The sequence below is a fragment of the Mesocricetus auratus genome, unplaced genomic scaffold (assembly GCF_017639785.1).
Source record: "Mesocricetus auratus isolate SY011 unplaced genomic scaffold, BCM_Maur_2.0 Super-Scaffold_100013, whole genome shotgun sequence".
Lineage (NCBI taxonomy): Eukaryota > Metazoa > Chordata > Mammalia > Rodentia > Cricetidae > Mesocricetus > Mesocricetus auratus.
Window position 1 is genome coordinate 77,306,794 of NW_024429196.1, and position 23,181 is coordinate 77,329,974.

At 46.0% G+C, this 23,181-nt stretch overlaps 1 protein-coding gene and 1 long non-coding RNA gene across 4 annotated transcripts in view; one reads left to right on the plus strand and one right to left on the minus strand.

The window, feature by feature from the left end:
- LOC110342482 overlaps positions 1-23,181 on the plus strand; it is a 49,977-nt gene that overhangs the window by 17,914 nt on the left and 8,882 nt on the right. The gene's annotated exons all lie outside the window — the stretch shown is intronic.
- Spock1 (SPARC (osteonectin), cwcv and kazal like domains proteoglycan 1) overlaps positions 19,642-23,181 on the minus strand; it is a 491,076-nt gene continuing 487,536 nt past the window's right edge. For both annotated transcript variants that reach the window (XM_005078400.4, XM_005078398.4), the window contains one exon: positions 19,642-22,957. In XM_005078400.4, coding sequence (XP_005078457.1) covers positions 22,767-22,957 — 191 coding nt within the window. In that variant the 3' untranslated portion in view covers positions 19,642-22,766. The remainder of the gene's footprint in view (positions 22,958-23,181) is intronic.

The following is a 23,181-nucleotide window of genomic DNA, read 5'->3' on the forward strand; positions in this document are numbered from 1 at the left end:
GAGCTGGGGACCCAGAGCGGCCTGTTTAGCAGTCTCATCTGCAAGACGATTGCCTTTTGCCTCCGCACTGTCTCCTTTTTGGTGCCCTGGGCAGTATATGATGCTCAACTTCTTGGGGAGGAATAGGGCCTTGAGTATGGCCAAGATCTCAGTTTTGTTTTTAATCTCCTTACCCTCTGAGGTCAGGAGTCCCCTCCTCCCGTAGATCTCCCCATGTATGTGGGCGGTGGCGAAGGCATACCGGCTATCCGTATACACGTTGAGTCTCTTACCTTCTGCCAGCTGGAGCACCTGAGTTAGAGCGATGAGCTCCGCCCACTGTGCTGAGGTTCCTCCCGGAAGGGCGCTGCCCCAGACTACCTGGTTTTCGGTGGTCACTGCTGCTCCTGCTTGTCGTTCTCCATTCAGCAAGTAGCTACTGCCGTCCGTGTACCACGTGTGGTCCGCGTCTTTTAATGGCTGATCGGATAGGTCAACCCTGGTCGCATGTGCTTCCGCGAGGATCTACAGGCAGTCGTGTGACGTAGGGCCCTCCAGCAGCGACAGCAGAGTTGCGGGATTAAGGTCGACTACTGAGCCGAAGCAAATTCGATCAGCTTCCAGGAGCAGGGACTGATAATGGGTCATGCGGGCGTTGGATAGCCAATGATCAGGAGGCTGGTGGACAATATAGACTCAGCCGCATGTGGTGCCAGTACAGTTAATGGCTGTCCCAGAGTCAGCTTTGTGGAGTCCTTGACGAGGACCGCAATGGCCACCACCATCCTCAGGCAAGAGGGCTATCCGGAGGCTACTGGGTCCAATTTCTTGGACAAGTAGGCGATGGGTCGCTTCCACGGCCCGAACCTCTGGGTCAAGACCCCCTTAGCAAAGCCTTGCTTCTCGTCCATGAATAGGTTGAAAGGTTTGGTTATATCGGGCAAGCCCAGGGCCGTAGAGGAGAGCCCGTTTGATGTCATCAAAGGCCTGCTGTTGTGCCTCTGTCCATTCAAAGGGAGCCCCTTGTTTGGTTAGGGGATACAGAGGAGCCGCCATTTCGGCGAATCCGGGGATCCACAACCTGCAGAACCCGGCGGTGCCCAAGAATTCTCTCAGCTGCCGATGACCCCGGGGAACTGGGATCTGGGATATAGTTTCCTTGAGCACGGCCATTAGCCAACGCTGTCCTTCTTTTAATTTGTACCCCAGATAAGTCACTTCCGTCTGGCAAATTTGGGCCTTCTTGGTGGATGCCCTGTACCCAAGATGCCCGAGGGTTTGTAGTAGGGCCCCGGTACCTTTAAGACAGTCCTGTTTGGTTGGAGCTGCTAGTAGATCATCCACATACTGGAGTAGAATCAGGGATGGGTGCTAAACCCGGAAGTCTGCAAGGTCCCGATGTAAGGCCTCATCGAAGAGAGTGGGGCTGTTCTTGATTCCCTGAGGGAGTCACGTCCAGGTCAGTTGTCCTGAAATTCCTAGTTCTGGTTTCCTCCAATCAAAAGCAAACATTGGCTGGCTCTTAGGGCTTAGCCGGAGACAAAAGAAGGCATCTTTTAGGTCTAGTATCGTGTACCACGGATGGGTGGGTGGTAGGGTACTCAGAAGGTTATATGGGTTGGGCACCGTGGGGTGTATATCCTCCACCCTTTTATTAACTTCCCTGAGGTCCTGTACCGGTCGGTAGTTGCCTGTGCCAGGCTTTTTGACAGGTAGAAGTGGAGTGTTCCATGGTGACCGACAGGGAGTTAAGATCCCCTGGTCCAAGAGTCTTTTGATGTGAGGCTTAATCCCTTGATAGGCCTCATTAGACATGGGGTCTGTTTAATCAAGATGGGTGTAGCTGTTGCCTTTAACTCAGTGACTATGGGGGGTTGTTGTTTGGCTAGTCCCATGCCCCCGGTTTCAGCCCAGGCCAAGGGAAAATCTTCCAGCCAAGAGTCTATCTCGGGTTTTACTATAGGTCCCCCCTCAAACAATCTGTATTCATCTTCCATTTTGAGAGTCAATACTTGGAAAGGGGCTCCATTTGGGCCTGACACTGTAGCCTCATTCCCCTCGAAATGGATCTGTGCTTTGAGTTTGGTCAGCAGGTCCCGTCCCAATAGTGGGTATGGACAGTCGGGGACATGGAGGAAAGAATGAGAAACCTTACCGGTAGCCAGATGTATCTTCCTTTCAGTAGTCCAATGGTATTGCTTTCCACCGGTGGCCCCTTGTACCCAGGCTCTCTGTTCGCTGAGTTGACCCGGGGAGGTGGTGAGGACCTAGTGCTGAGCTTCAGTGTCAACTAGGAAGGTGACTGGTTGCCCCCCGACTCTGAGGGTTAGCCTAGGCGCGCGGGGGGGGACTCCCGGCTTCAAACTCCCTAGTCTTCATCTAAGGCCAGAAGGGACGTTTCCGGCTGTGGACCCTTCAGTTTTCGGGGTCGCTTTGGGCACTCTCTCACCCAGTGGCTTTGCTCCATGCAGTAGGCACACTGGTCCCGCTCCACCCTGGGCCTCCTCTGGTCTCCCTGCCTATCTGACCTATTGCTGTTCTGCACTATGGTGGCCAAGAGGCGGCTTAGCTCTTTGCTTCATTTACGGTCCCTAGCTGTCTCCTTTTCTTCAGTTTCTCTGCGTATACGGTCCTCTCTTTCTTCTACAGTCTCCCTTTTATTATAGATGCGTTCTGCTTCCTTCAGTAGATCCTGGATGGTGTAGCCCTGTAATCCATCCAGCCTCTGTAACTTATTTCTAATGTCAGGCGCCGACTGCCATATGAACGCCATGGCAACGCCGGTAGCCTGTCCCGGTTCGTCCAGGTCATAGGGAGTGTATATGTGATATGCTTCCTTGAGTCTCTCTAGAAAGGCGGCAGGAGGCTCCTCGGAACCCTGACTTACTTCCTTTACCTGTGCCAAATTGATGGGGCGCTTACCGTCCCCTCGGAGGCCCGCTATGAGCAACTGGCAATAAAGGCGTAGGTGTCCCCTACCTGCGTCTGTGGTAAAATCCCAGTTGGGTCTGGTCAAGGGGAAGGCGGCATCGATCTCATTCGGTAGCTGAGTCGGCTGTCCGTTCTCCCCTGGCACATTCTTTCTTGCTTCTAGAAAAACCCTCTGTCTCTCCTCTGAGGTGAGGAGAGTCTGCAAGAGCTGCTGGCAGTCATCCCAAGTGGGTTGATGAGTAATGAGGATTGATTCTATGAGATTAGTCAAGGCGACAGGATCCTTGGAGAAAGGAGGGTTGTGCTGTTTCCAGTTGTACAGGTCAGAGGCAGAGAACAGCCAGTATTGAAGCTGGCCGTTCCCTCCTTGTCGTAAGGGGAATTCCTGGGAGGTAATCTCCGAGGGCAGTTGGTCTCTCTGTCCCCGGAGACAGCCTGCAACGGGGAGTTAGGAAGTGAATAGGCGGCGCCCCTCTGGTCTCCCGCCGGGGGCGCCTGTTGAGCTCCTATCGGGGCTGGCTGCAACAGAGGTGGGTAATAGGGAGGGGGGGTCATCAGAGAGCAAATCCATTAGAGGGGAGTTGGGATCCGGAGGGAGGACGGGTTTGGGAGATTGTTCCCGGGTGAGGGTGGGGTAGAGGGATGAGAAATAAGAGGGAGCTGGGGGAGGGGGGGGGGGAGGAGGAGAAGGTGCCGTAGGAGCGGGGAGAGAAGGGAGGGGGTTTAGGGGAGACAAAGGGAGCGACCCATGGAGGTGGGTCATAAGCCAAGTTCCCCCAGGATACGATGTAGGCAACCTGGTCTGGGTGCCCATGGGGTCCTCTGTCAAAAATCTTCTCTTTGACCTGCAGAATAGCATCAAGGTTGAAGGTGTCGTCCCTCGGCCAACCCACATTAAAAGTAGGCCATTCCGAGGAGCAAAATATCTGCCACTTCTTTTTCTTTACTTCGACTGACTGGTTGTGGGCGCCTTCTTGAACCTCAGACCAGTGTCCTAGAGTTAGACTTAAGTGGGTGGTTAGGGACTGTCCCATGATGACCTCAAACGAAAACAGGAGATAAACAGACAGACACACTACAACAAGACAGCCGGCGACCAAACACGCTGTGCGGTTTCGGCATAGTACCGAAAACAAAAATTCAGACGGAGACTCAAGAACCAGAGGCCCTTGGTCCTCCGATAGAGGGGCATATCCCTGAGATACGCACGGGCTCCAAAAAGTCGAGCCCCTGGGACCCCTAGAACGTCTTCCAGGATGGTGGGGGAGAAGTCCGAGCTCGTCAGCTCCTTCGCAAGCCGCCCAGATACAGAGTGACACGGATCCGAGTCGTACAGGCGTTTGCACGGACAAGACAGACACAGGTACAGACAAGGCAGAGAACACGGATGCTGGCCAGCTTACCTCCCAGTGGGCTTCTGATCGAGTTGCGCAGGGGTCTTCTGATCTCGGTGGGACCTCCAATGAAAGACCCCCGAAGGGAATCCTCCAGGCAGGAGACCCTCACCCAAAGATCGAGACAGAGCCACTGGATGCAACGGCAAGAGGGTTTATTGCTCACACAGGCACCTGCGGATGCTGCAGCACTTCGGGAGGCTGTGCATACTGGGCTGGATTTAGTACAGCTTATATGGGGTTTGGGGAGGCAGAAGTGGGCTCACAGAAACAGAATGATTGGTTAGTTTTGGATACATGGCTTTATTTGCATATGAAGTCCTGCGGACCTTGCAAGTGCAGCTCTCAATCAGGTCCAGTAGGTCTGATATGCCAATGAGGTAGAAGGCAAGAGCACAGCCGATAGGGTACTCGTCTTGGTGATGTCACAGTTTTTGAAATTCGCGCTCTTAGCAAGGACACAGTTTACATTTGAATTTCGCGCTCTTAGAAAGGGCTCGGTTTACAGGAGTCCAACGGGGGTCTTTCAGGCTGTTCCCCCCCCCATATGTTTCTGACACCTTTTGTCAAAATGTATTCCTTGGCCACAGTTTTATGGGTCCTCTATTCTGTTCCATCAGTCTACACAGTTTTGTTTTTGTTTGTTTGTTTTTTTACCAGTAACAGGCTGACTTCGTCACTGTGGTTCTGTAGCATAATGCAAAGTTAGGTATTGTGATGCCACCAGCAGTTTCTTTCTGTTTAGGATTGCCTTGGCAATTGTCTTCTGTGTCTCCTCCATGTGGATTTTAGGATTGATTTTTACTTCTATGAAGAGTATCACTATGGTACTGATAGGGAGTGCACTGGGTCTGTAGATCTCTTTGGAAATATAATCACTTATAAAATATTAATTCTGCCAATCCAAGTGCATGAATCTTGTCTAATACCCAATGTCTTCTTGAATTCTTTTCTCAGTGGCTTACAGTTTGCATTTCAGAGGTCGTTCATCTCTCTGACTAGGTTTAAGTGTTGGGGTGAGCTATTGAATCAGGTATTTCTCCTGATTTTTTTTCTAAGCACGTTTGTTCCCAGCATATAAAGAAGCTACTGGTGTGTGTGTGTGTGTGTGTGTGTGTGTGTGTGCATTGATTTTGTATCTTGCAATTTTTACAGAGGTCGTTGTGTATTTTGTCAGGCCTAAGAGTTTCCTGGTGGTGTTTGTCTTCCTAAGCATACCACTACGCAGTCTGTAAATAGGGCATACTTGACTTCTTTATATCCTGGAACAGTCATATATTTTAAAATAATCATTGTTGGTCAATTTTCACTCATCTCTTCTTTTACACTTTTCTTCCCTTTCTATTTCATTAGTTATTCCCACATTTTAAACATGATTTTTTTTTTTTACATTTCAGTTATTGGTTTCTACCTTTGAGATCAGAGAACGAAATCTATACGATCTTTTGGCTTGAACTCAGCTTTATGGGCTGTTAATGATAGGTGCTTCTGTTTCATGCTTGCCTGTGGATACTTGTTGTACCCAAATTCTGAACCCCAAAATCACCAAGAGGCCCATTTTGGTGCAAAAGCAAAGAGTCTTTTATTGTAGATGTTTAACGAGCTAACCCCATTAGCTCGGGCCCTTCACCCCGCCACCATGGCGGATGGCTGGAGAAAGACCCCAAGCAACCTCGAGGCAGGGATCTTAAAGGGCAGCATAAGGGGAGTGTCTAGGCGTATGAAACAGTCTCAGGATTGGTGCGCTTCCAGATTTGGGTGACCTGCCCTGTGTTGATTGGTCAACTGGTTGTTATGGCTCACAGGCCCTCCCAGAGCAGTTGCTATGTTTTGCATGTCACTGTTGCGCACTTGTCCATAAAGCACACCCAGAGCTGTAAAGCACAGCCCCGCCAGCTAACTTCTGATTGGCTCCTTGCCATGAGGAGGGCATCTGACCTCCTAGTGACCAGGACAGGAGCCACAAGGTCATGCAAGTACATGCTAGCCTGTCATGGCTGCTTAAATGGGGGAACTGGTCACCACATACTCAGCTGTTAAAAACAGCACTCGGTTCTTTTGCAATCTTACTCCTTTATCTCCATTTGATCCGTCGTTGAGAAGTCTTTTTTAATCACTATAGCTCATTCAAATTTTGCTTGTTAGGGCTTGAAATGCATTATTAGGTACACACAAACAATTTCAATTCTTGCATTTTGAATCTTTCTGTTTTGTTCTCCAATATATCACTAGTGTGTAAAATCGTAATTGCTAAGCAGTAGACTCATGAAAATAATTGAAGTACAATTTTTGTATGAATAGTAACCATACCATCGTAATTTCATCTTCATAAAGAATGTCCTACAAATGACACCTCTGAGACAGTCTGTTTCCATCAGCTTCTCTGGGGAACAGAACCAGGACAATGACTGTATTAAATCAAAGTCACCTACAGGGGAGCCTCAAAGCAATGATAGCCAAGTCACCTCTGAGCTGCCAAGAACCTGGCCTTGGTCCTTGAGGATGAACGTGAACGGTTTGAGCTGTCCCAGAACAGACACCCATGTTCACTGGGGGGCAGGGTGGAAGGCAATGCTCTATAATTCTGTCCTCAAGGCGGGATTCATCAGTAGTCCCAATCTGGCTGGAGCCAGGGAGGCTCCAGGAGAGTGACCAGTCCCTATTCCATGGTGAAAGCCTGGAACCATTGGTTCTGCTGACAGTGAAGGAACCCAGAGCATCAGGGCAAATCACCTTTGCAGCCAGAGGGAGGGCAAACAAGCAAAAGACAAGATAAACACCCTTCCTACACACCCTTTTAATCTAGGCTGCCACCCGAAGGTGCTGCGTGGGTGGGTGTGGCTTCTTGTGTCAACCAAGGCACCCAGGACAGTTCTTCAGAAGAAAATCCCCCCCTATTCAAGTGTCTCTTAGTTGTGGCAGTTGACATTAAAACCAAACACAATACAATATTTTGGTTATATTTGTGTAACACATTTTTTTCTTCCAACTTTTATCTCTCCTGCTGTCTCAGCTGTGTCATATATTAGAATATGTAAAAAGCCACACTGGGTGCTCTTCATTTTAACTGGAGAGTTTAGCCAGTGTGTATTGACTGAGATCACTGGGCCCTTTACAACATAGTCTAAATTTCTTTTGAGCAATTTTCTTATTCTCTAATTTTTTTGTTTTCCCCTCAAGTATTTTGGTATTGTTTGTTGCTCTTATAGTGAATGTATTAAACATTTATATATATATGTATCTATATATATTATATCTATAAATTTAATAGACATGTTTTATTACCCCCTACAAAATCAAGGTCATATTAGATGTTTCCGTTGTTCTTCAATCCTTCTCACATCTCAGACCTTCTTCTCAAATGCCTTCCCCCTTCTTGAAGTAGATATTCTAGAAGTTACAACTGTGGGAGTCGGTCCAAAGCAACTTAACTTTGGACTTGCTCTTGTACGCTGATTTTTGGTGGCTGGCAATGCCAGGCCAGCTGTACTCCCTTGGTGCTTCTCTGAGCGTGTCCCCCTGCCCGTTGCTGCTCTTCATGATGCAGTCCCCAGTCTAGACTGGGTTTTTACAGGGCGGCCCAACAGGCCGGCGGCATCAGAATCACTTTATAGCTCAATGTAATTTTTTTAAGCCTTGTTCCACAATTCCTGACCTCACTCTACAGTGAGGCCAGACTGAACTGTCTACCACCCACTGATGTTTGATGGCTGGTGGTCTGAGCATCAGTCTCTAGAAGCATCACCTGGAAAGAAATGTGAGTCATCTTCTATTTTGGCATCTTTACGACTTTTCTTAGCCTCTGGCATCTGTGGATTAGGATAACTCCAGGAACTGATTACATTTCATTTAATTTGAGTGGAGTTTTTTTTCCTTCTCTTTGACTCTCTGAATTTGGCAGTTTATGGCTTGTGTTAATTGGACAAGTGGAGCCTATTATCATTTCGAACATTGATTTCCACCTCTACTTACACTGTTTCTGAACGTCCTATGGATTTATGTTGGACCTCCTCAGTATACATGGTATGTTTTAAGTCATTTCCTCACATTTTCCCTATCTGTGGATTATCACTTCCATGCGGTTATTAATGATAAGTAGGAAGATTTTGCTTCTGATAGCAGTATATTAAATTAGATTCCTTTCTTTGGATCCCAGACCATCCAAGTTAATATGAATTCAGCCTCCAGCTCACCTGTTCCCCTATTTCTGGGGTGTGTGTGTTTGTGTGTGTTGTGTTGTGTGTGTGTGTGTGTGTGTGTGTGTGTGTATGGTGTGTGTGTGTTGTGTTGTGTGTGTATGGTGTGTATGTGTGTGTGTTGTGTGTGTATGTGGGTGGTGTGTGTTGTGTGTGTATGTATGTGTGTGTTGTGTGTTGTGTGTTGTGTGTGTGTGTACACATGAGTGTGCTGTGGTCCATGTAGAGATCAGAGAACAACTTAGATGTAAGCTCTTACCATCTACCTTATGTGAGAGAGGGCCTCTCTGTTGTTTTACTTCTGTGTGCACTAGCCTGTGAGATTCTGGTGATTCTCCTCTCTCTCTCTCTATCTCGTTCTCTAGGAGTTCTAGAATTGTAGGTGCTTGTACTGTGTGGACGAATGGACTTGACCTGGGTTTTTGGGTTTGAGCAAGGTCATTGTGCATTATCTACAGAGCCTTCTCCACAACCACACTTCACTTCTATTTTATTTATCAAGAAACTCATTCACTGGAGCCATTGCCTTCCCTAGAGTTTGCAACCTATTTCCTTCCTGCTGAGGCCCAGGAATTTTGCTATTTCCCAAGCTCACAGAAGGTTAGACCGCAGCTAGAGACCAGAAAAGCAATTAGCAGTATCTCTGGGGAAAAATTAGCCCAACCAGGTCAAACATTAACAGAACCTTGTGGACTTTGGCCTTTCCATACTAATTGAAGAATTAAATACACCTACATCTTGATGGTTGAGTGGTTATGAAAGTATATTCATTTCATTCAAGATTTTCTGAAACACTGTATCAGGATTAGCTGAGTATTCTGTCATCCAAATACCCACAACTGAGGTCAGTTGACTGATCTAACTCCTGGGCGTGGACCTCCTATCAACACCCAGACTCTTTGCTGAGTGTCCTGTACCTATTGGTTATATTGACATTAGTGCCCAGCAGGTAGATAAAAATAAAGAAAAAAATATTAAAATGGAGATGGCCATAGCCAATGAGAAGTAGAACAGGGGTTTGTGTATTTATGTGTTGGGAGAGCTGTGGGCATCAGACCAAAAGTAGCATAGTATGTTGTCATATAGCAGAGGTGATTGACAAAACCCATGGAAAGATGGAAATGTTTGTGCTGGGGGCCTTCAGAGTGCCCTTAGTGTTGTCCAGGAGCAACTGGTGCCGATCAGTGCTGGTTAGGGTGATGCTGTCAGGCGTCTCCCAGTCATTGGCAACCCAGGGAAGTGGCATCATTTGTTGGTTAACTTTAGCCTGCGGCCTAAATCTAGCCTGGTGTGTTCATCCAAAGCGTTAAGTTCCTCTACTCATGAACTATTTGTTAAAGTAGAAAATGACTTGGGAATTATTCCACACAAAATGTCAAGTGGCAGAATAAATAACCATTCCCCTCATTAATCCCCATGGGCAGCGCCTGTCTGAGGGCTTTGCTTTTCCATAATGAAAATATGTCAGCCCTGAATATATGTTTGCGCTATTGAGACTGAAATGGTGAAGTGAAATGAATTCTCCACTCAGCCGCAAGTGAAATACAGCAGTTTGTGGGAAATGAGGCAGCAAGCTCTGGGAAGCGGTGACCTGGACTCGGAGAAACCTCAGGCAGGCGAAGATCAAGTGGGCAAGGGGAGGGCAGTGTGTGAGGAAAGTATAAAGCATTTCTGCAACAGCATTCGTCTTAACCCAGCCCCATTTGTAAGAGAAATCTCCGCCCCATTGTGTAGCTCGGTGCTGAAGACGTACCTGGGGCTCTGTCATCCTGGGATGCCGTGGAAATCATGGAGGCCCAGGGGAAACATCGTGATGACATCAGCAAGAGTCTGTCAAAGTAGGAAGCAAAGCCTGCCGGTGACAGTGAGGTCGGAGTCATGGGACTTCAGAGACCTGTCTGCCTGCCAGCCAGGTCATTTCAGAACCGGGGAGAGCCAGGAAGTGGAGGCCTCTGTCCCAAGGGCCGCAGAGGGCCGGGGCAATTATAAGCTGGGATGCCGGCACTCCCAGGGCCTATCCTCACAGCTGCAGAACTCTGTTTCCGATCTCTCCAGCATGGGAGTAGTAACACAGGATGTCAGGGTGCCATATGTCCATGGTCCAGCGCCACGCGCCCAGCTCAGGGGCTGCTGTGGTGTCTGCACGCGGAGCTCAAGGGTGACTACAGGGCTTGGAGGCTAAGAGCACCGGCCGCTCCTTTGAAGGAACTGAGTCTGGTCCCCCAGCACCCGTATGGTGGCTCCCAGCTATCTCTAACTCCAGTTCCAGGGTGCCCTGTTGTCCCCCCACCCCATGGAAACTGCACAGACACGGTGTGCAGACAATACATGCTGGCAATAGCCCATAGACATTACTTTAAATTCTTAAATAAAAGTTCCATCTGTGTAAAGATATTGATCAAATGTCATCCTTTCTATGAGACTCACACATCCAGTACCTCCTCTTCTGCCCTTCCTGTCCCTCCTCCTCCTGACTCCTCCTCCTCACCCTGACTGCTCCTCCTCATCCCGACTCCTCCTCCTCCTCCTGACTCCTCTTCCTGACTCCTCCTCCTCACCCTGACTCCTCTTCCTCACCTCGACTCCTCCTCCTCTCTGCCCTTCCTGTCCCTCCTTATCCTGACTCCTCCTCCTCCTCATTGATTCCCCCTCCTCCCCTCCTTCTCTTCTTTAATATTCTAAGCAGCCTCTTTTTTCCTGTTATCATTTACTTGTTGATATGTGCTTGAGAGATTAATTGCTCCTCTACCACGTACTGGAATAGGGCAAATAAGTAAGTGTGTGTGTGTGTGTGTGTGTGTGTGTGTGTAAAATTATCAGAATTTTACCATGCCGAACTGAAACTTTGTGTGGGAAATCTCAATTTCTCAAGCTCCCATCCTCTAGAAATTACAGTCCATCTCTCTGCCTCTGAGCTTGGTGGTTCTTGGTGGCTCATGGGAGAGGACTGACATCGTGTGTCTTTTTGGATTGACTTACTTTATTGAGCATGCCGTCTTCAATATTAATCCATGTTTTAGCTCGTGGCATCAAGTCCTTCCTTTTTAAGGTTGAAGAGTAGCCTGTTTACCCATAAGATGACATTTTGCTTCTCATTTAGTCTGCTAGTGGCCGCTCACCCTGCCACCATCTTGTGGCTCTGCTAGGGATGCCATCATAGATATTGACATGTAACTTTAAGCTCGTGTAGACCTGGAGGAGTGAAGTTTCTGTGCTGTGTGATGACGGTGTTTTGTGAAGAACCTGCGTGCTATGCTGCCTTGGGCATGGGCACATCACCTCACCACCTGCCACTAGTAGTCAGGGCAGTGGTCTGCCCACAGACTTAATGCGTAATGTTATTTACTGTTTTGAGAAAACAAAACATCATAAACGGTGGGAAGTGAGAGCCCACTGTGGTTTGAGTTTGCACTTCCCTTTATCTGTATGGGTCTAGCAGATGCTCTAGTCAAATATTTTGCCTATGTTTAAGCATCTGCTTTATTGAGTTGTGAAATCTCTTACATATTACGGATATTAATTTCCTAGCAGACACATGATTCTTAAGTGTTTTCCTGTTCCCTAGATTGCCTTTTCATTCTGTTAATTATATCTTAGGATACACAAAGGTTTTAATTTTAGCTTTGCTTTTGGTCACTTGTGAAAAGTCTGAGATCATGACACACTTTTCCTTACAGGGCTTTATAGTGTCAGCCTTTGCATTTAGACCTCTGCACTCTTGTCTGAGGGAAGACTTCACCATGGTTTTATTTCGTGGGACTCCTCCATTTTTCTCATCTTGGTTCCCCGAAGGTTCCTTTCCTCATTGAGTTTGGTTGGCTCCCTGACTGATAATCACATGGCCATATTTGTGAGTTTTTTTCTGGGGGCCCCCTTTGTCTGTCTGCATGACAGCACCACACTGGGGTATCACCACAGTGGTGGAGTAACTTTTGAATTATTAAGGTAACATTCCCAAATGGCTTGGGGTATTCAGGGTCTCCTGAGATTCCTTATAATTTTTGAGTGGGTTTTCTGTTTCTGCAAAATTATTTTTTGGAACATTGATCTGGAATTAGTAAATCTGTAATTGGGGTTTTCATTGGGTTAAGACTTGTAGTATATTAATACTAAGCCTTCCATAACTATGAAGCCTGCCTACATGTATATTCTTTTATTTATTTCAGTATGTTTTAGAAATTTCAATATACAACACACAGGTCCTTTGTCTTGTTAGAAGCTTCATCCTGGGCATTTCCATTTCGGGAGCTGTTATACATCAGATTGTTTATGTAATTCATTTTTGCCATTTCCTTGTGAACACATAGAAATAGCACTGACGCCTGTGTGGTCATTTTTACACCTTTCAACATTATCAAATGATTTACCAGCTTAAGGGTTTTTCCTTGTGGTGTCATTAGGACTGTCACCATAATTGTGACATTGTGAACACTCTCACTTCTCCCCCCACTCCAGCTCTCAATACTGTGTAGAGTGAGTGTGGTCCAAGTGTGCCTCATTGTCTTCTTCCTCATAGGAGAAAGGATGCGGTCAATTAGCATTAAGTGCAACGCAGCTGCGGGGTTTTCATATCTGGCTCTCATTATATTGGAGATTATTTCCCCTTCCATCCCTTTTAGTATGCCTATTCTTGAAGAACTGTTGAATTCTATCAATTTTCTGCAACAATTGAGATGATTGTGTGTGTTTTAACCATTCATTCTGTTGATGTCACATGCCACGCTGATTTTGGGTTGTTTGTTGAACCACCTTCCATTCCAGGAATAAACTCTGCTTCAGCATGGTGTTTACACATGTCAACATGCACTGTCGTTTCCTTGTGGTGTCTGGTTTGAAGGTGGTGTTAACCTAATTGAAAAGAATTAGAAAGTGTTCATTTTTCTTCAACATTTTGGAGAAAAAAATCAGAACTGGGGTTAATTCTTTTTTTAAAAAAAATATTTTCCCTGTATGAGTGTTGAGTGTGCACCACGTGAGTGCCTTGTGCTCTGGAGGCGAGAGGAGGGTGCTAGCTCCTCTGTAGTTACAGAAGGTTGTGAGCTCCATGGGTTGTTAGGAACTGAACCCAGGCTCAAACAATCAGTGCTTGTAATCTTTGAGCCTTCATTCCAGCCACTTAACCCTTCTTTAATGTTGGGTAAAGTTCGCTGGTGATGTCTTTGGCCCCCAGCTTTTCTCTGTTAGTAGGCTGCCGTTCCTGACTCACTATCATAGCTGGTTATAGATCTGTGCAGATTTTCTCCCTTCTCATGACTTTATCTTAGTAGGCTGTGTGTTTCTAGGACTTTGTCCATTCCACATAGGCTTCCTAATTGTTGTCAAGTAGTTGTTGTTGATAGCATGACATGATCCCCTTTAGTCTCACAAAATGTCATCATTCCTACATCTTAGTAACTTGAATGATCTATCTTTGTCAATTGAAACATTTGTAAATTTTGTTAATTTCTAAAACTGAGTTTTCTGTTGATTTTTCCCTGTTGTAATCTTTGTTATTATTACCCTTCTGCTGGCTTCAAGTTTGTCATTTTTCTCTTTCCTTGAAGTGAAATATTAACTTATTGATTTGAGATACTTTTTATGATGAGGCATAAGAGTCAGGGTGTTTCCCAATTCAGTTTCTTCTTTGGTTCAATGATTGCTTAGATGTGGGTTGCTTAATATTCACATCTTCAGAAATGTTCAATTGTTTATTTAGCTAACTTAGCTGATTTCTCATTTCTACTATGTCCAGAAAGATATTTTATATCAATTTAATCTAAAAAAATCTTACTCAACTGAAACTCTTAAGACATCAAGACATACTTGAGGCCTAACATATGGTCTCTCTCAGAGAATGTTCCATATATACTCAAGGGAAAAAATGAATATATTCCACTGTTGTTGTGTAGGGGATTCCATAAATGTCTGTGAGTCTAATTGGTTTATATTGCTGTTCAAGTCCTAGACTTCCTTATTGATTTTCTGTCTGGTTGGTCTATCCATTATTGAGACTGGAGTGTTAAGACTGCAATTAGTATTGTGGAGCTGACTATTTCTCATTTCGAGTGTGCCAACTTTTGCCTCATATTTCTGGAGGTGTGAGTTTTTCATACATACATTTTTGCTGGCTGTGTCTTCTTCATAATTAGCACTTTTGGCATCATATACTCTCTTTTGGGACCTTGTAACCATTTTTGACTTAAAGCCTATTTGTCTAATATCATAATAGCAACCTCTAGTCTCTTTTGGTTGCTATTTTTACAGATCCACAAGCAAACTTTCACTTTCTACCTATTTGTGTTCTTAGACCTCAAGTGTCTCTTGTGGGCAGTAAATAGTTGGGCCACATAGAAGACAGTAGATGGTTTAATGCATCCTGTCACTCTGTGTTTGACTTAGATGTTATATTTAACTTAGCAACTACAAAAATATTTTGGCCTTGGGATTGTTTTCTCTATGTCTTACAAATGCTCTCTTTGTCTCTCATTTTCTCTATTGTCATTTCCTTTTCCATTTACGTGATTTCTTGTAACAAAATGTTTGGGTTACCTTTCTGTCTCCTGTGAGTGTTCACAGAGCCTTAAAAACATGAAATTCATGTTTTGTCCTAAAGTTTTCAGAATCCATTTTAAAATAATAACTTCAATTGAAAATAACTTTAATTGAAAACGTGGGTTCTCTCAATAGAGACGGAAGAAAGTGTACGTGAGCATTGTTCAACCTGTGCAGCAATTGTTTATGCATGAAATCCTGAAGAAATAAAACCGAGCTAGCTTTGCTGTCGTTCCAAATTGAAGAGTTTATGGACTGCGTGTGTGGTAGTTCGGTGGGAGGCACTGCATTTCTAGGTGGAGGGGCTGAGCTGAGACAGGCTGAGCTCTACTCCACAGCGTCTTCAGGAAGTGCAGAGCCCATTTGGTCTTCTGTGAGGGCTCCCTGAAGAGAGCGATGTCGAGACTCTTAGGTAACGGATGGACAGGCTGATTCAGAAACAAGTTTGGAACCAAAAAGTATATAAAAATTTCAAAGGAGGCCATGCTTGCCGGAAGAGTTTCTGTCCATTTCCTAGCAGAGTTAGCAAGTTTATTAAGGGGAAAGAACAGAGACTGAAGCAAATCCCAATTGTGCTGAAAGTAGACAATTTCTGAAGAAGTCACCCAGCAGAAATCACATATCCAAAAGTACAGAGGCGCTGGGGTCGGGGAGATGGCCCAGTGGCTAAGCGTGCTAACTGTTGTTGGTGAGGACCTGGGTTTGATTCCCGGCATCTATATGGTAGCTTGTGACCATGTGTAACTCTAGTTCCACGCCATCTGATGGTCTTTCTCTTCTCCACAGGCACAAGACATGCATGTGGTTCACCTTAAAACAGGTCACACACATAAAGCAAATCTTTTTTGTTGTTTTTTTTTAAGTACAAAGGAGGTACCATGGCATAAAACATGAAGGATAGGTCAACTCTGCCATTGTGTGGCAACACCACAGAATGAATACATGTATGTATGTATGTGTGTATGCAGTTGTAGTTATCAGAGCAAAGAACCATGAGACCCTGAAAAACAAAAACAAAGTCATCTGCCCTTATTGTAACAAGCTCAGGAAACACAGACGTCAGCCATCTTGTTTATGGTTTATAAGGTTGTACATACACTTTACCATAAAAAAACAGGATAATACTTCAAAGAGCAAAGCTTCATAATTTAAAGTCTTGTTAATAATAAAGTGCCCTTCCAGCCATCCTGAACCAGTTGGCTATGAAAATGAAAATGTTAAGGTTGTATTTTCCCACCGGGATGAACTCGGAGCCAGTAGGCCAGGGAAATACTTGGCTTTTGAATGCTCCTACTCATTATCATACTTATCTGGTTGGCCATTGATACAGATCCTGATCTGGACATGATGCAGACCTTCTAGTCACTCCCTGCTGCTGATGCAGTGATATCCATCAAAGCTGCTATGGATGAAGAAAAGCGAGAAACTGGGAATGCCTTAGGGATACGGGGGTTAAGTCGTGAATGAATTTATGGTTTTCCTGGGGATTGGCAGGAAAGTGAGAAAAATAATTCACATAGCCAGTAGAGTTGGTGAAGGAGTCACAGATGTGCCTGAGATGTGGACAGGCATATCAAATGCCACCATGAGTTAATGCTTGATGAAAATTGATGGGAAGAACCCATGGACTCATCCACAGAGGAAGGAGAAGTTGATGCAGATCCTGCAGTGTGGACGTGGTCCCATGTTCCAAAGCATTTCCCACTGGACAGACAGAGTAGGGAAAAGTGGAGGAGTGTTATCCTCTCTAGACTACAAATCCAATCTTGCCCAAAGAATGAAGGGTTACAACAATCAGAGCATCTGATGAACTAAAGAGAGAAAACAGCTTCCAGTCTGATGTTCCCAAAAGGGTTTTGATGGATACCTATGAATTGGAGCCTTGGATCGTTGATGCTGTCATTTCTGGATGTCTAGACATCAGCACTGTCTCAACTTAATCATGGATCAACATTAACAACAAAGATTTCCTTCACATACACCTTCAGGTTATAACCTTTTGTAGACCAGCAGCACAGTCCATTCACCTCAGGTCCTCTGGTTGCATTGCACCAAATTTACCTCATCTCTGTGCAGCAACTGTGAGAAGTGTTAGATGTTTAAAGAAAGGGGGTGATATTCAATTAACTTGGCCATGTGTGTGTTCTGTCATCAGATATGGCTAATATTCTACTGTGCCTAGAATAAATGTCATCATAAGCGTGTTAGCTGTGGAAAATAGTATATCTAGGGTCCAGCATGACGTTAAGGCATCAGTGGAGGACTTGAGATGTATCCCCCACATATAAGGAAGGGACACTGTGGATTTTAATTGATAAGAAAGCTCGCAATTAAATAGGGGCAGTGACCTGATTAAGCTTCGGTGTCTCGGAGCCAATTACTGTGCTGACAACATTTAGTAGAGGCTGTAAGTGCCACACAAGGGTAAAGGAGGCTCCTGAAGCTGGGTGCACTTGGTAGGCTGAGGTAAGAAGACTGCAAATTCGAGGCCAGACACTCTGTCCAAGAACTCAATGGCTGGGTCTGTACCTCCGTGGTGGGAAGCTTGCCTAGCCCGTGTGAAATCCTGACCTCCCTGGTGGGGAGCTCGCCCAGCTTGTGTAAAGTTCTGGGTTTGATGCCCAAAACCAGAAGAGTGGTTGCATGAAGCAACCAAGCAGACTCACTCCTGGGATGGCTGAGGGTGATTAGAATGGGTCGGTGATGGTGGATGGAGAAGAATAGAGCCAAGGTTGGATTCGGAGGGGACGCCTTCCTTAGCTGGCAGAGGTAGTGCTTACGTAATGGGCATTTTGAGAGGCTGCTGGACTACATTTTATTTGTTTCCCTCCATCTTTCCCTTCCTCCCTTCTCTTCCATATGCAAGACTAGCCTCATGCTCGCTAAGTAGCCTGGGTAACCCCTGCCCCAGAGTATTGAGGTTGCTGTGAGCTACCACACTTGTTATTTCACTCATTTCGTAGATCCCATAAGACAGTGCGATGCGTTGCTATGTAACACAAACCGTGAAACTTAGAGGCGATGTCCACACCTCTACCCATCTGCCACCTGCCCCAACCCAATGGTTTTTCCCTTAGGGGGGCACCGCGGATACTGTCTTGAAGTATATCCTTTTTGGTCTTGTTCCTTCTGTGTACACTCTGAGCAACAAACAGTATCAAGTTTTAGCATATTTGGCACTCTCTAGCTGTTTTTTTCTAATATAGCCAACACAGCGAGGTTTTTCTAACTTAGTCATAGTTACTTGATGCTTTTGACTGCTGCTCTGTATTCCAAAGTACAGATAGCCTCCTTCTGTCTCCTGTGATGGATATTTAGTTTTGTTCCCCCAATTTCTCGTTTCAAGTTAACAAGTCTGCAAAGTAAATGCTTCTACATATATTCTTCTAAGTTACCTCTTTTCTCCCTGAGGGTGGTCACTGGAAAATGGGATTTGAATCCTGTGTCAGCAGCTCTTTCCATCCCTCTGCCCAGATGTTGGAGTTCTATGTAGTATAGGAGTCCCCTCAGCCCGAGCTCTCATCAGCGCTGGATTGGATCCAGATTATTTTCTCATTTATAAGCATCATATTATGGTGTTTATTTACCATTGTCTAATACTGGGTGGCTCTGCATGGTTTCATTGCCTTCTGTGTTCCTGCCAACTGCTTTTAACCTTCCCCTCGATAGTCTTTTCTGCTGTGTCTTTCCTTACGAATCTGTAGGAGTTAAACATATTCTATACCCTAATCATTCCTTTGCTTTATACCACTGCTACCTTCTCCAACGTCCTGCCTGTCTTTTCCTCACGATGGGTTATTAACCTTTTGTGGGTTCACATTTGCCAAGTTTGTCAGTCTTCCCCTTACTGGATGACGCTTGCGGGGGTTTCGGAAAAGTTTTGTTGGTCGTGTCATCTGTAATCTGTAAAGTTTGATTTGAAGTGTCAGTGGGAAACTCATGCAACGTAAGCTCAAGAGCAGATAGCTATTTCAGAATGGAGCTGAATTCAAATCTTTCGCTGGAGATACAAAGTGGGGTTCCCAGAGTGGAGGGGGGTTTGCAAGCAGAGGTCTCACAACACCCACAGAGTATGCAATGTCAGTGGGACTCCACCGAACAGCAGCAGTTTTGACGGCGATATGAGTTCGTCACAGGCAGACTGGGACAAATATGGATACTCTGTCCTAGTTTGGATGCCTACTGGCTTGACAAGCATCTGGTATATTAATTTATAGAGGAGAGATGGATTCTTGAAGAAAAGCCTCACTCCCAATCGTCACTGAAACTGAAAAATGTTGAGGGTGAGCAGGGATGACAGGAGTGAAATCCAGTATGGCCAAGGAAAAAGCTGGGGACAGAGAGAATCAGAAGTAGTTAAATTGGGAGGGTTGGAGTGGTGTGTCTCTGAGCAGGCACAGCAAGCTGATAGGTCAGCTGAGAGAGACCAGGTACCAGCAGGTCATCTCTAAGTAATGGCAGTCTTGACTGACAGCCCCAGTGGCAATTGCTTGACAACCCAGACATTGGTTTTGTGGGGGACTTAAGGAGTTAGGTTCACACCCATATGTTGTGGGGGACTTAAGGAGTTAGGTTCACACCCATGCTAATGAAACACAAGCATTCACATGTTGCAGACAAAGTAAAATTTATTGAGACAGACAGAACTGCGCCTACTCAGGACTACAGGTAAGCGTTTGCTATTAACCAAAGAGTTGTGTTCACATTCCAGAAAAGTCTACATGGAAAAGCATTCAGAGTACTGGGTTTTCTACGTCACTATTTCACCTACAATAGGGACAACAAACTGACACTCTGGAGTTGATGGGCTTTTGTTACGAGGCTACACATTGAACAGGGACGAACATCAGTGACTGAGAAAAGGTGTAAAAAGACCAAAACCACCCATTGTAGAAAGGGCTCTTGGATGTTACCGTACAGTGTGGTCAAGGTAAAACCAAAGCAGACCCAACGCCAATGGCATTGTGGGACGAGCAGAGGGCGGACCTGGACAGACGAGTCATCACTTCTGGTATAGGTAGGTGTGTGGACATGAAGGGAGGAGCTGAGAGAAAGCCATGTGAAGGCATCCCCATGCTAAGAATAGCTGTAGAAACCGAACACTTTAATACGGCAGACAGTGAACCATGGGGCAGAGAATTCTGGGGTTTAAATCGGATGCCATGGAAATGGTGTTAAATAACTGTTTGTAGAATTAGAGTAACAGTATCAGCTGAAGATTTCTAATGTAAGTCAGCAAGGATTCAACTCAGTACCCGCCTAAACGAGGGGCTAGTTATCACAGTAGCATTTGCCTTAAAAGCATCGTATGATGCTCGGAATTGTTATTGGAATTGAATTATTGGAATTAAAGGCTTCCTTCCAAACAGGACAAGGGAAGTTTTATGTCTCAGGAGAAGGTAGCACAAAGTCTGATTTTAAGTACTATTACAAATAACTGTCTTTAAAACCCAGTGCAGGGCATAGGAAGTGGCAAGGGTACTGCTTTGTTGACGTGGGCCCCAGACGTAGGAGGGCTTTTGATTTAATATTTTAATGAATCAAAACATCTTCTTGGGATGTCTCTGGAAATGATATCTCATTACCTTCCTGGGAATTGCCTATCGAGCACTCTTCTCCACCATCAAGATAATGTTAAGGAGCTCTAAGTGTCATCTTAATGTGACACTTGTCATACGATAATTAGACAAAATAAGTGGTTCCTTGGGTTCCTAGAAGTTTCTTGAAGAGAAATCAATTTGTCGATAGTTAACTTGTCCTCTTGTGCATTCTTTTCCAAGCTCAAAGGAAATAATAACAATGGTTTATGTTGGTGGCCTAAACTGGGATTCCTTGTTTGTCTTTTTAATGTATTCTATTACTGTTTAGTGGTGACTGAGCACCTGTTTTCTAATTATGATCTAAATTATGACCAGTTTTGAGAGTGAGGTAAAACAAAACAAACCATGGGACTGGGAAGGATGTCACTGAGATTCCAAAACTGAGCAAGCCTTGTCTCCACGGCAGGAAGCACACAGACGCTCGGCATCCGGCGGTACTGGTGTCTACCAGGCCAAGGTATCAGACGGCACCATGCCTCTTCCGTTTCCCATGTGAGAAGAACACATGGGCCAGTGTAACCTTGTCCGTCCTGTTCAAGGAGGGAGATGTTAATCGAAGGAGGCTTACTACACACAGAAGGCCAGTTTGGGAGTTAGAGACTGGTTTGACCAAATAGACTTCTCGCCTGAGTTAGTGGATCTGTCATGTGGACTGGCTAAAACTCATCAGGGAAGGCAAGGGTAAAAAGATCGTGCTGGCAGGCTGTGGCTGGTTAGGGCAAAACAGAAATGGTTTCTGATGAGGCATGGCTGCTTAGGGCAACTGGGCTAGGTAGGAATGAAGCAGGCAGAGCTTGGGGAACTGGCCCTGACCTGAATGGGGCTGCACTGAGGTCTACTCTTTGGTACTTGTGTGAAAGAAATCTGGAAGAATGTAGAGATGGTGTCATTACTGAAACTAAAGGCCAATAATAAACTTAGGGAGCAAACAGAGGTAAAACTGCTTCCGTGGTGTCCCAACACACTCGGCATGTGTCTGAGGGGAGGTTGCTGGCTCCTTGGCTAGCTTCTTGTGCTACTGTGAGCTTTTCTAGGCCTCCATTGGGGTTAAGTAATGAGTGAGAAAAAGAACCCTTTAGAGCCTTTTTCCCCTCATCATGATTTGTAGATAGAAAGGGGGAAAAGGAACCCTAATTTTTTCCAAGGACTACCATGATGCTGTCTTCTGGAGGGCAGGAGTCCGGGAGGAATGCCTTAGAAAAAGCCCTTGTGTGTGTGCCATGGGTGGATATGCTGCATCCTGAGGGAAGCGTTGAGCTAAAATAAAGAAATGGCTTGTGAAGCTGCCCAAGTGGGGAGTTGCATGGCTTCTGTGGGGGAGGGGCAGAGGGGAGGGGCAGTTTAGGCAAACAGAGGCTTATCCAAACCAAAAAGGCCGCTAGTCACTCCGCGACTGCATAGAGTAGTCTCTCCGGCCTGCAGGCCACGCACGCACGCCAAGCGCTGTCACCAGACACGCAGCTGAGGGGTGTGTACTGAAGTCAGGCAAGCACAGACACCTGTTTGGGGGTGTGTGTAAGGGGGGAGGAGCCTCAAGACCTTACTTCTCAAGAAAGAAAGTGAACTCCTCCAAAGGGACTTCGACTGAATTGAGGCTGTCATTTGTAGGAAGCCAGACACAGTGACATGAAAATTAATTTTCAGTAATAAACACCAGAGGGCGGTGGGACAGAAGGAAAAGGGACAGTGTGGTGTGTTTCCCACAACATCTACGGGACACAGGAGAAGCACTTAGACACCATAAGGCTGGGAACCATGCTGTGATAACCACCAATGTGGGTATCCGGAGAGGGTCTTTGACGTTTGAGAGGGTGGGGGCTCCCCGCACTGTTGGGTTCCACGTAAATCACATGCTAGTTGCAAAAACCTTACGGGAGAGAAGGAGTTTTTACTCAAGTCATCCGTTCTCCCGTCCGACGGAAATAGAAACAAGAACAACATTCTTTCTCCCACACAACCGTATGCAGATTGGGAACGCTCTGGGTGGGAAGGGGGTCTTCCAAACCTTAACCCTGGTACAGAGAGCAACGGCGGAGAAGAGACCCCGCGGGGGGCCTTGGAGTCTTAGATACAAATGCAGGCGAAGGAAGCGACTTGCAAATCTGTGCCAGAAGTGCGTCCTCTTCCCGTGGACGCTACCATATGTAGCCAGCCTCCTCGTCTTTGTCATCGTCTCCGTCCTCGTCGTCCTCTCTCACAGCCCGGGTGTGCACCCTTGGCTTCCCCTCTCGGTCCTTTGGTCCCAGCTCTCGCTCATCCTCCAGATCATCTAGCAGGACCACGGAGCCACCGCTGCCGAAGTCCCCGGAGGTCTCCTGCTCTTCTTCTGGCACAGGAAGGAAAGACCTCGGGTTAGCTCCTACTGTCCCTCAAGGCCCATGCAGGCTCCCTATGATCGTGATGAGTTGTAGGGTTAAAACCAGGGCATTTAACTTCTGCAGTGTGGGAGCTCAGCTCCAGTCTCCAGGGCTTAGGCCCTGTGAACTGCTCTGATGGAAACCTGTCCTGGTTAATGTCTTGTCAACTTGACACATTTGGGAAGAAAAACCT